Below are 12503 nucleotides of genomic sequence, written 5' to 3' on the forward strand. Positions count from 1 at the left end.
TATTTCTTTTCAGGGGTATACTCCGCTTCTTCGTTGAACAAGTACATAGGTCCTTCTAATAAGCAAAGCCCGAACACCTTGGTTGGCGCTACAGAAACGCAGTGGGACCGAGTATCAAATGAGGGAACGCCGAATGCCTCTGTCCTGCTTGGAGCCTGGCAGCGGGGCAGGCTGTAACGTTTTGTGACCAAGTCGGTGCCTGGAGCACAGGCTTGAGTTCAGCTCCGCTTCTGCCACCACTGCTCAGGTTGTCTCTTGATCTCAGGGTCGATCTGTCCTTGTTTTCAGCCAAGGATCTCTTGATTATTACTGTTGCTATTAATATTGTTAACATTATTGGATATACTTGTGCCTAGCACGTTAACCAAAGATCCCTGATGTGTCGATGCAATGTAAATGATGACTTCTCCTCAGATATGGAGACATTAACTGCTCAGTAATCATAGCATATCTAACTTTTACAGAAGAGGAGTAAGAGTTTAAGTAGAGAACATACTCTTAAAATACTGTGAATTATTTTCTTCTATGCATGGAGTGACAGGAACATCCCTACTTAGGGGAATCACGAAGGTCAGCTGACTTTTGTTGAAGCTATCTAACAAGGCTTCGAAACAACCAGTATGCCACAGCTCTGTCATTGCTCAAACATTCATAAACCAACCAGAAGCAAAGGTGCCACAAAAATAATGACCTCTTGAATCACTCTGAAATGTGACACATTTTTATTGTTCTGTTCCGATTCTAAGTTAAACCAAGACCTGTTCAACCGAACTTTCCCTTAATTGCTACAAGAGAAATATTTTGCCAGGCTTATATGCACACGAGAACAGCTTACGGAGTCCTAGTGACTGCAGAAGTATAAAACTACACATCAGATCATACGCTTTCTATCAGCAGGTACGGGTGAGAAATGCTTTCTGCCCAGGACCACCCCCCCCGGTATGACAGAGCCTGGAAGACCAGAAGACACGAGCAGGGAAGGTGGGACGGGAGGAGGAACCAAGCTGCAGCTCATCTCAGAGCAGGACTGCGTTAGGGCTCAGGGAGCCTGAGCTTTGGAACACAGCCCCAGTGCCCGCCACACTGCAGCGAAGTAAGACCAAGCAGAATGTGGGTGCCGCTGCGCTCGCCGCGTTCCCGTTTGGAATGCCCGGGGTTACAGTGACCTTTATAAGAAATGTAAAATGTGAAATGTGTGGCCGTTGTACAGAAAAATCCGTTAGATCCAAAATCAAATGTAAGTAGTTACACTTCTGTAATTTGGGGCACTTGAGGGAAATTCTTGCCTTTTCACCTTAGGAGTGTGAAACAACATTTCGTGTGGGAGTTCTGCTGGTGTTCTGATAGGGGAAGAGGAACTGGCCTGCTCAGTGCCACAGCATCCTGGACTCACGGTCCTCGATCTGTTACCTAAGAAATCACTTTCAACATGCATCAGAATGGATTGCCATCTCTCTTTCTGTATCAATACATTGGTAAAACATAAAAACACCTGACACTGTACTACGAATAGCACCCAGCTTATCTATGTCAGGAGTCAATGCACTTTACTACCGTTTTTGTAGAAAGACCCTGAAAACAAAAACAAGAAATGCGAAAAACTTACAAAGCTGGTTTTAGTAGCACAGTATCGACAAAGTAACACGTTTTGAGATATAAAGTCATCCTTAAAACACCAAAAGATATTTCCATCAGTACCACTCTGAAAAAATGGATCAATCTGAAATGAAATTTCAAAACTAGTTTACCTCTTTGCAGTTTTCTGAATTGGAAAAGTGTATAAGATCATCATTGTACATCTCTTGGGTATTGATGATGTCACTGTATTCTTTCTGACTGAGATCCTCTGGGTTAATTCCGTTGGCTCTTAGAAACTCTTGGTAAGCCACACTGAAGGCCTGACCAATTGACTGAGCTATCAGCTGTGCCTAGAATGTAGAACAAAACACAGCTCAGAGAAAGTACTGGTCAACAGTTTACCGCTGAAACCATCACAAATGAGAGAAACTGGATTTTAAGACGGAGACAAAATAAAGGATGCTGCAAAGCTGCTGCACCAGTATGGATACAAAGTCACTTTAAGGTCAGTTGTACAGAAAGAATTCATTACATCCAAAATCAAATTACAAACTCCATTTAAAAACCCTGCTGATCTCCTTTCATCAGCACGTTGCAGTAGCAAGCAGCCATATGCTATTTATGTACGTGTTCCAATAAACAGTGCAGGGTCCTGGCTTGGCACCAGCGTGGAGCAGAGCTCGCAGGCTGTCACAAACCCTGCTGCTGAGCACGGCGTGTTTGCAGGATGAGGAGGGAACGGGTGCTCTGCTTGCACATGCATGCGTGGCCATGCATGCACTGATGCTTTCGGTGCTTGTGTCACCTGCTGCTTCTCCACCTTGGTTTTATAGGGCTGAAAATGCTGCTTCAACAAAACCATCTGCTCTCCTAGTACTGCCATGATACCTGTCTCATCTTCCCAGCAAACCAGTGACAGCCCTGCCTACCCACTGCACATCCACAGTAGCTATTCCCATTAACGCTCTGACTAGCAAATGTCAGGGAGGCTTCTGAGAACACAGCCAGAGCCACGATTATAGCTTGTTAATGTTAAGAACAACTCTGAAATCCCCTGGGTCTTTATTAATTTTTGGAGCAGTTATCTGCGCATGCATTTTACTACAGTATGCAATAAAAGATGACTTCCCATTACAGTGGGCTATGCGGTGAGCACAATTAATGAAAAATTACAGTGACTGGTATTTGGACGTGTCAGAAATGTGTGGACATTAGAAAGAAATGACAGAAACCGACAATGATAATGATGATAATACTAACAAGTGCACATTCAGCACACTGCAAAGTCAACTAATTAAAGAATGAATGGCTGTAAAATTTACTTTCTTGTTCCACTGGATGGCACTGGAACACAGAGAAACAGAGGTACAGAAAAGTAAATGCATATGTAGTCAACTTTTTCTACACTGGAATTATTTTTTTTCCCCTATTCTGAGTTTACTGCAGCTCACAGGAGGATGCCACGCCGAGTTTCCTGTATTTGTGGTTTCCAGGTACTGTATCCTGTGCATATGAGTAACTCCCAATGACCTGAGGAGGAGTTAATTGCATCTTAAAATGTAACTCCCTAAAAATACCACTAATCAAACCTATAAAACTACTCAGGAAATGCAACACACTTTCTTAGACAGTAGGTACATGCAAAATGCATTATGAATGGACAGGGGCTTCTGGATAACGCTGTAAACCTGTATCTGCTTGCAACCTACCCAGCAGATACCCAGTGCTTCTCTGATGCACCAAGGTGGTTTTCTTGTTTCACTTGTGCTGCAGGACACCCAAGCACCAACCTGCTTGACTGGAAAAGGATTTTAGAAAATCAAGGACGTCATTAGCCTAGCCAGTCAGAAATTGTTCCTTCATATTTTAAAACATCTTTTCAAAGCGTATCAATATGCCAAGAGGTTTGTAGTAGTATGGTAGTACAGACGGCATCAAGAACATATTTATATCATTCCATTATTAAAGTTTATCACCAGTCCTTATTGACTTCTTTTTTCCAGCTCCAGTGCCACTGTTCCCTCTGTAGCTGGTCCCATTGCTTTTGCCTCCGTTCTGCAGCCTCAAAACCAACAGGTCTGTCATAGTCTATTCCATCAGTGCTAGTACCAGTTGTCACATCTTAATTTCATCTCTATCTCCCAAGTTTTTATGCATGTTTATGAAAGTCTTCAGCATTATGTACAACTTAGAGATAATGTAATTAAGTTGCTTGAAAAGGTCTCCCCAGCAAAGCAGCGGCAGAGCTGAGCTAACTAGGTCTGAGAACAATCCCAGCCCAGTCCTCTAACCTTTAGACAATGACATTTCTCTTTCACAGGCTTAATTGCTTTAAAATAATGAGAACGATTGCTTAGCTCAAAAAAAAACATCCAAGCTGTAAAATACAACTGTCTGAAGAACTCAATTCTTTTTGAATTGATGTGACAGAAATTCCATTTAAAGCTGTTCCTACAGAACAACGGCCAGAAATGTTTAGTATTATGTCTCACTAATACCTGTCTCTCACGTCAAGTTAGAAACAGACAAAAAATTTTGCTTTTTCTGTTTTCCTTGCTTGGTATTTTTTTCTACAGCTGTTTTAGGTTGAAGTCCTCTGATCTGACAGAAACAGACACAAATTCCTATTTTGCTACCAAAACACACCTGAATGTACAAAGCAGTAAAGCAAGGTAATCTCCCTTTGCCACAAGGGGTAAGGGCGTGGCATGCCTCTGATTTTCACCTGGGTGAAACAGGATGCAGCAGAGGTGTACAGAACTCCTTTGCAACCAGTACTTCTGCAATCCTACTCTGAGAATGGCTCCGAGGTCTTTCATCTTTTGGTATTTCTGATGCAAGTGAAAATTAGAACCTAAATTCTGAAGCGGTCACTCCCTTTTTAAACAGAATTTTAATAAAAAGTAGTTCAGGGCTAATACGGTATTGAATCTCAGAGTATCTTATGGCATAAAATGACAGAAAATTATGTTTTCTGTTGCATAATTGTTGTGAGAGACTAGTGAGAGCGAGTTCTTCCTAGCCTTTTACTTTACAATTGCTAAACTCTTCTGGCCATGAAGAAAAATATCTAGAAATACAGAGAACTAAACTTTATTATCTCTCTTGCATTTACATAAAAAGTCTAAATCTTTGCTACAGATGAAAAAAGAGAATGGAAAAATAAACAGCCGAACGTGTTCTTAAAGATCAAAGGATCAAGTTGCCCGTCTGAGAGCACATATACCAACTACAGGTAAATAAGCCACAAGGGAGTATGGACGGGACAGAGGGCAGCCCTGGCCAGGCCCACCACATCGGGAGATGTTCTCAGCAACCTGGCTTCAGCTTGGAAGAGGTCGGGAACGGTTCCACCTCATTGACAGGTGTCTGGAGGCATATGTGTGTCATTATGGGCCAACCTGCTGGACTAAAGGATCCAATACAGGATGAATGATCAATGCGATAGCTCATAAATTAATTTTGGCCATAAATGGCCACTGACTTCCAGCAAAATCCAACACATCCAAATAATGAGGCAGCAAAGCATTTGGGGAAGCATTGTTGAAAGAACACAAGTGTTTCTGTAATACATGAGACAGAGAGTGGGTATTTTGGGACTGAGAGGTAGACATGAATTTGTGACATGGATTTGTGGAGGCAGAAGAGATACGAGTACAGGCAAACAACTGGCGAATGTCTCCATAGATTACCTGCAGCGTCACTCAGAAAAGATTACTGACAACAAAAATTCATCCAAGAAATTAGATGTCGTTTCAGATTCTAGAAATGACATATGTTGTATAATAAATGTAATCCCATTTACTTACATCCTCTGATTCAAAGACATGGCATATCATTTTGTACTGCTTCTTTCCTTCCTGGGCACCAGGTGTCGTTTCAATACAGTCTTGAGAAGCCGACCTCGGCATGCGGCGGCGCGCCATCAGAACCACGATGTTACCGATATCAGCGATATAGGAGATAGTGCGCAGCGCGTGGTCCATCATTGTCTCCTGCGGAAAGCAAAGGACAATACAGTAACTCCTCACGCCTGCCGTTACCCTGCACATGCTGCATCTTCCCTCTCCTTGATGGCCTGTTGCTGGAGAAGGACACAGGCTCCAGAGGTGCTTCCTACAGCCCCAGCCCCGATGTCCCTGCGCAGGCTGCGCCCGAACTCCAGCGGCAGGCACGGTGCCCGCTCAAGGAACTGGTCCCAGTGGAAGTGTTGCCTAAGCAAATACAACATGGTTGCTACTGTAAGGCAGTAATGAAGATCAATACTCATGTTTTATAAACGTTTGCATGCCGTTGGAAAATCGTGTTTCCCTTCTGTATTAGTTTTGCTGAATTAAGTAGATGCGTTTCACAATGATAGAGCGGGTTTTGGGGAAGCCATATATGCATGAGGAGATGTTCTAAGTTCCCAATTTTTTTAATCATGTCCTATAATAGCAATAATATCTAAGGTAACTTTTTCTTACATACAGCAAAGCAATACTTACTTTCTTTGTAAAGAGCTGCGAAGGCAGTATTTCACCTTCTCTCTAGGCAGAACTTTTAATCCTTTTCTCTGGCTACCTACTTATCTCACACCAGTTTGGAGGGAACTGGTCTAGGGTCTGGGCTCACAGTTAAAATCCTGTTCCAGTCACTGTCAGTTTGGTCGTGCTGGGAGACCTCCGCTCAGAAGAGCTGCTGCCTGTGAGGATGACTGTAAGGGGAAATCAGCCCAAGCTTCATCCTAATGAACATTTCTTATGTAAGAACACACAAGGAGTACTAAATATAAAAAGCCTCTATCTCAAATCCCTGAGCTCTGCACCCTTTTAATTACTTTAGCCTTTTAAACTCTTATTTTACTTTCTGCTTTTAGCAGGGAAATCCCAACCTGCTACTTCCAAATGTTTTTCTCACAGGAATATGTCATTATTCGGTGGCTGTGATTAATTACTGAGTTGTCTTGGACAAATGAAAACCGAGTGCGTATTTGTAGTCAGAAAAGGGTATGTTGTCACTAAATTTGTTTTATTTCAGATATTACCATTTCATCTTTTGTTTCCACCTCCAGTCCATGTTTCTATCAATTGTTTCTTACAGAAAAGAGCAATAAGGTCCCAGAAGGAAGAACCTTCAAGAACATTTTACAACAGTTTCTATTCACCACTAAGTATGAACTTGCGATAAGTTCTATTATTTCTGAACTCAGCATTAAGAGTGAATAAATTAATGTGGCTCAACAGCTAGCAGTCTCATTTTCCTTAAAAGGTTTCTGTATGTAAAATAATGTTATTTTACTAAACAATGTACATGACATTGCTACGGTATAATTTCAAAGGACTGTGATACATTTAGGACAGCAAAGACAAACAGAATGAGAAACTTGTTTACGCAAATGTTTTAGAAAATTATTTGTACCTTCGTACAGGTTTTATTCAAGATACTGTATAAGCAACCCGATTTCTCCTTTAGGCTTTTTTTAAAATCAAACTAAATAAAAAGCTACAAGTTCTTTAAGTTCCCAGAAAGGCATATTGCCATGGAAGATGTTCCATAACAACCTTTTAGGTTTAAACTGAGAGTTTTAGAAATGCTCACACAACCAAGTAACCGGATTGACTGTACTTCCTTTAAGTGCCTTGGAAAAAATCACTATTACTGAAGTCTGTGTATAATTGCGGAGGAAGAGAACTTCCTAGGGAAAAAAGATAATATAACGTATGTTAGTAATGCTTATCTGGCAGATATTTTGATAGTTCAGATGAGATATTAGAAAAACCCTCCTAGCTGTAAGGACCCATAGCAGCCATGAAGCATATTTCAAGGCAGTGATGATTTACATTTTTTTTCCCGAGGAGATATTCCAGGACTGTATGTTGTTCTTCACTAGGTGAGCGTGCTTTTCCCCCTCACCCCCCACCGCCCATATATCACCAGCTGACTGGAAGAGCTCATCCTCGGTACCCGGAGCCTCAGCCTTTGCTCCTCCTCAGTTTCAAAGCGAGCCAGACTCTGCTTCGCCGGCACATGAGTAAAGCGCCTGCGTCCTATTACAGTGGCCACACCACGCTGCACTTCTGTGACAAAGGCGGCTGCAGGAGACCCATGAGAGGTAATTTTAATAGCAGGCTGCCAGGGTAATTAAATTCAGCTCTCAGGCATGGCTGGTGTGAATCCAAGCTGTTGCCATTAGTTGAGCATCCTTATTTTAAGGCAAAAAAAGAGTCCAAATCCTGTTTGTATGGGACGTTCCAAACCTAAGCGTTATAGGTTTCTTAAACTGGATGCTGCTTACTTTAAAACCTTATGCTAAGCACTTATTTTAATTAAGATAAAGCTTTCCACTGAAACAAAGACCAAGCCAAAGTGCCTCCAAACCATGCTTCGTTAGCTTTGTTTGCTATCATTTCTTTACGTATTTTGCCATTGTAGAGACGAACTGTTCTCTTCTTTAAGAAACAGAAGGGGCCCATCCCAAAATTCCTTCTTGCTGGGGTCATTGGTCAGTTTGGAGAGTTTTTCAGACTTTTATTTATTGGTCAAACTGGAAACAACCAGAAGCATAATAGTTTTATTGATCAAACTAGCTGAGGATGTCCCCTTCCCCCATCTCCCCGAACAGCTAAAAACATGCACCGAATTCTGCCTGAATTGGAATAAAAAAAAACCAAAAAACATGCTGAATTAATTTGTTTCACTTCACTTTGTGATGTCTGTTAGTTTTAAATCAGTAAATTGCTTTCTGGTGTCTAAAAATACCTTTAGTTCTTAGCCAAGACTGAGGTTGTCTCTGCTGCTTTTGGCACCTGCCTAGATATATGTGTGGATATTCCTAATGTGAAGGAAGAAAAATTGGCTACAGGTTTGGTTTGGTTTGGTTTGTTCTTAGTTAAGAAGGCCTTTTGGGTTGGTTTTTTTCTGTCGGATTTTTTTTTTGTTTGCTAGTGGCTCTTGATATGTATCAGAAGATCCCAGTGATCGGCACAAGGTCAGTTTTCATCTAACTCCACCACATTAGGTGACTGAGACACCCTCCTTGCTGTGTCTGTCGTGGCAGCGTTTCCCCTGATATCTGATCTTCAAAAAAAACCCCAAAACGTGGTATGAGATAATACATGATTTTCATCATTTATATAAGCAGCAGCATCCTTTATATGAACAGCTAGGTATGAGTTTACCATTAGCTGAACAAATATCTAAGGCCTAAAAGAGAAAGATTGTTCCTCAAGTCTACAAGAATAATTGTTTTAAGAATTTCAGTGCAATTGTCAAAGAGAGAAAAATACAAATAATCGTTGTTGCTTAGAACCGCCTGTCTTACTGAAGAGAATCACTACCCATAAAATTATCGTAATGATTCTTCTCAGGCTTGAAATAAGATGTTCTACACTTATCCCTAAACCACGAAAACTGATGACGTTTAAGAGATGGTTTGGGGGGTGTCTCAAGGGTTGCAGGGGCTCAGGAGGATTTATAGCACTTCTCTCAGCATGGAAAAATGTTTTATAATGGACATCTCTCAGCAGGGTCTTGGGAGCTCTGCAGAGATAATTGCTTTTCAGCACTCTGCACTAAGTACTCTGTAAGGGTGTAATCATACCTGCCGTGTGCACAGGAGTGAAGGGACTGGGAAAATGAATGCATTTAATCTCACCTGCCAGGAAAGTCTTTCTGTCCTTATCATCACACAGAAGTTACTCAAAGGTTTTCTTTGTATTTTCCCCTTGTAGGGGTGAAAGCAGTCATTCCCCCATTCCCCCCCAGCTTTTTCCTGTCTAATGCAATTTCAGTTTGGAATAAGGCAAATAATATATAGTGACTGTAAACACATCTTTACTTTATACTTAGTCGTGACTTGACTTTTTCCTTTCTCACTCCATATTCCATTCCATTCTGTTTTCCATCACCATTATCCCATTTTCACCCTCTGTTACTTTTCCCATGACTCCCATCTCTGTCCATCTGTTTCTCTATTCTTTCCCTCGTCCCTTTTCTAGTCCTATCCATTCCATCCTTGTTACCCTTATAGTTGTTCTTAGAAATTCAGCCTCTTTCTTGGCCTTTTCCAACCCCCCTGTTCTGCCTTCTCCTATCCAGATTCCCCTTTCTCAAAATCTCCCTTCCTTCCTCAGGAAATCTTTTAGAATCCCATTTGTTGTCCCTCTTGAAACCCGAAGAACACCTGAAGGAGGAAAACCTAAGCACTTTTCCCAGCTTTCAAGTGAAGTCGTTCTGTCAGACTGTCAGACAGCCTAAGGAGCCAGACGACGTTACGGAATCAGCCCTCTGCCAGAGGCTCTGCGCATACACCTTTGTGACCTCTCTCTTTCTTTTCCCCTACTGCTTTTCCCAGTTGCTTCACTCAAAGTTTCTCTTTGCTGAACGAGGAAGAAGACAGGACTGGCTGCTGTGCTGCTCCATGCCCTGCCTGCAAGCCTGTGAAGGTGCGGCACAGGGAACATCGCCCTCGCATGAAGCAGGCGTGTGGCCAGACCTAAGGGTGCTTCTACAGGTGGTCAGCTCGGGCTGGATGTGTTCAGTAACTAAATGCATGAGCAACTAAGGAGTGGCAGGGATGGGTTCAGCACCAGCGTGGCAATACACCTTACTGGGGCTTCTCAGCACCGAACCCTGCCGTATGGCATCCTTTACCGGAGCATTTTACGTTTTAAATCAGCTGCTACCTCCTGTGAGCTGTACAATACTAAACATGGATTAAAACATGGATGGCATGCTGCAGAAATAGGTTTTATATAATTGATAAAGCCATGAAAGAACAGATCGTCTCTGCCAGCTGCCACACCAGCTGAAATAGACTGACGGTAATTACACCAGTCATGAAACTCCACTAGCACTGAAAAACATTACCCAGCCAAAAAATGTAAAAGCACGCTGACAGCAATGCTAAAAAGTCATGGGAGTGTCTCTTACAGCTCTTTGAAAGACCCACTGTAAAAAAAAAGAAAAAAGAAAAAAGAAAAAAGAAAAAAGCTAAAAACCCCAGGCCAAATGCCAGAGAGCTTGTAATTATAATAATTTCCAATATTGCTGTTTTCATCTCGTTGAACAGACTACATGAGACACCGTTCCTCATGGTGCACTGCATTTTGTACACTAAAAATCTCCGGGGAATCAGGAGAATAAGGTAACAGTTAGTTTGACAAGGTGTTTATGGTCTGCCTCAAAGGTCTTTCCTTCTTTATTTTTAGAAGGGTTGGTGTTCAGCTGAAATGCTCAACAGTTTAAAGAAGGGAAAGCGGGACTTCCACCAAGGCTCATCCTTACTCAGCAAAGAGAATTAATCTATTTACTGCCATACATTGCAACTATAAACTGTAGCTGTTCATTTATCTATAACTATCTGTAGTCATATTTACAGTGATAATTACTAGCATTTTATTTTCTGCTAATGCAAAAAGTAGTCATAAGCTTTGATAATACGTAATAAATAAATAATACTCTCTGGATGATGCACATTTACCATGAGGTCAAAAAAAGGCTGAACCATAACAAATAGATGTATTAGTTACCACGTATGAAATGCAGTATCAGGACAATTTACGGATGGCAGATTATAAATACTGCTGCCCATGTTAGATGGGATATTCTGCTCCTCATCTGGCTCCATCTCTTGGGAGTTCTAGTGGCATGTTAAGGACATCTGCTTATGTTAAAAGAAAAAGAATCCATTTCCTGGAGATACTATCATTGCCCTCACATTAAAAGGTAGTAACGCTGTCTTACGATTTCGGGAAGAAATAGGTGCCTCATGGTTTGTATTGTTAGAAAAACAAATTATATACTAATTGAAAACAAATAAATGTAGAGTGCTACATTTATCTTTATTAAAATACCTCCTACAGTTTCAGCTTATTTCTTTAGTTAGCCATGATGTTTCTGAACTCTGATCTTATACACCAAGACACAAGTTCAATAACCATTTTCTCTTTCCATCTTCTAAGTTGTTTAAGAAAATACTGAACAGTACTACATCAAAGAAACATTCTTTTGAGTCTCCCTCTGCTCTTTATCTCTTTATGCCATGTAGATGGCAATATATCAGAAATAAGTACACTCCCAGAAATTTTTTAGTCTGCTTGTATCTCTTGTTTCTAGATCATATAATCTAGAAAATATTATATGACCAAAAAAAGCCTTATTTAAGTCAATGTATGTTGCTTCTGTGCCATGGACAAATATATGCCGTCACAAAACAATTGATTTGATACAATTTACTTTTGATAAATCTGTGCTCTTACTCATCTCCACTTACAAACTGCCTACAAAGGGTTCATCTGGTTTGATCTTTCTGACAGTTAAAATCACCTACAATCCTTGGTCTGTTCCGCTACTGAAAAAAAAGACTAAATATTACCTTTGTAAAGTCTGGAAGGACAGTGTAAAGTCACTTCAACCATTTTTCCAAATACTATAAGATTAATTTCCAAGTTCAGCTATATCAAGCTTAAGTAAGCACTTTATAAATGGTTTGTTATTTAACGACACTTGAGGTCTTACTATTTTTCAACTGCTGTTAGATGCATACAGTGGAGTTTTTTAGTTAAAACTAAAGCAAAAAATGTCACTAAAATTTCCCTGTTCAAAACTTCTCATAAGAATGGAAATTTAAGGGCTTTATGTAAGTATGATGAAAGTCTAAGAGATCTTGGGAGATTATTATCCTAAATGTTGGGACCCATGTATAAATAATATCTATTTAATTTTAAATTATTTTTAAAAATAACTTCTCATGAAGACCGCCTCATTATTGAATATGTGTATTCCTAGAAGATGAGGCTGGTCATTGCTGTGATCTCCAGATGCTTCTTTAATATGAATAGTTAATAATTTACCTTAGACAAAGAGGATAGTAGTTCAGATGTGATTTATGGAAAAATTGGAGGTTACACATTAAAAATGGCAAGATATGAACAGCTCAGTCA

At 40.7% G+C, this 12503-nt stretch overlaps 1 protein-coding gene across 3 annotated transcripts in view; it reads right to left on the reverse strand.

Moving 5' to 3' along the window:
• APBA2 (amyloid beta precursor protein binding family A member 2) overlaps positions 1 to 12503 on the reverse strand; it is a 106320-nt gene that overhangs the window by 10490 nt on the left and 83327 nt on the right. For all 3 annotated transcript variants that reach the window (XM_040601786.1, XM_040601783.1, XM_040601785.1), the window contains 2 exons: positions 5388 to 5573; positions 1749 to 1928 (listed from right to left, as the gene is read on the reverse strand). In XM_040601786.1, coding sequence (XP_040457720.1) covers positions 1749 to 1928; positions 5388 to 5573 — 366 coding nt within the window. The remainder of the gene's footprint in view (positions 1 to 1748; positions 1929 to 5387; positions 5574 to 12503) is intronic.

This window comes from Falco naumanni, chromosome 7 (assembly GCF_017639655.2).
Source record: "Falco naumanni isolate bFalNau1 chromosome 7, bFalNau1.pat, whole genome shotgun sequence".
NCBI lineage: Eukaryota > Metazoa > Chordata > Aves > Falconiformes > Falconidae > Falco > Falco naumanni.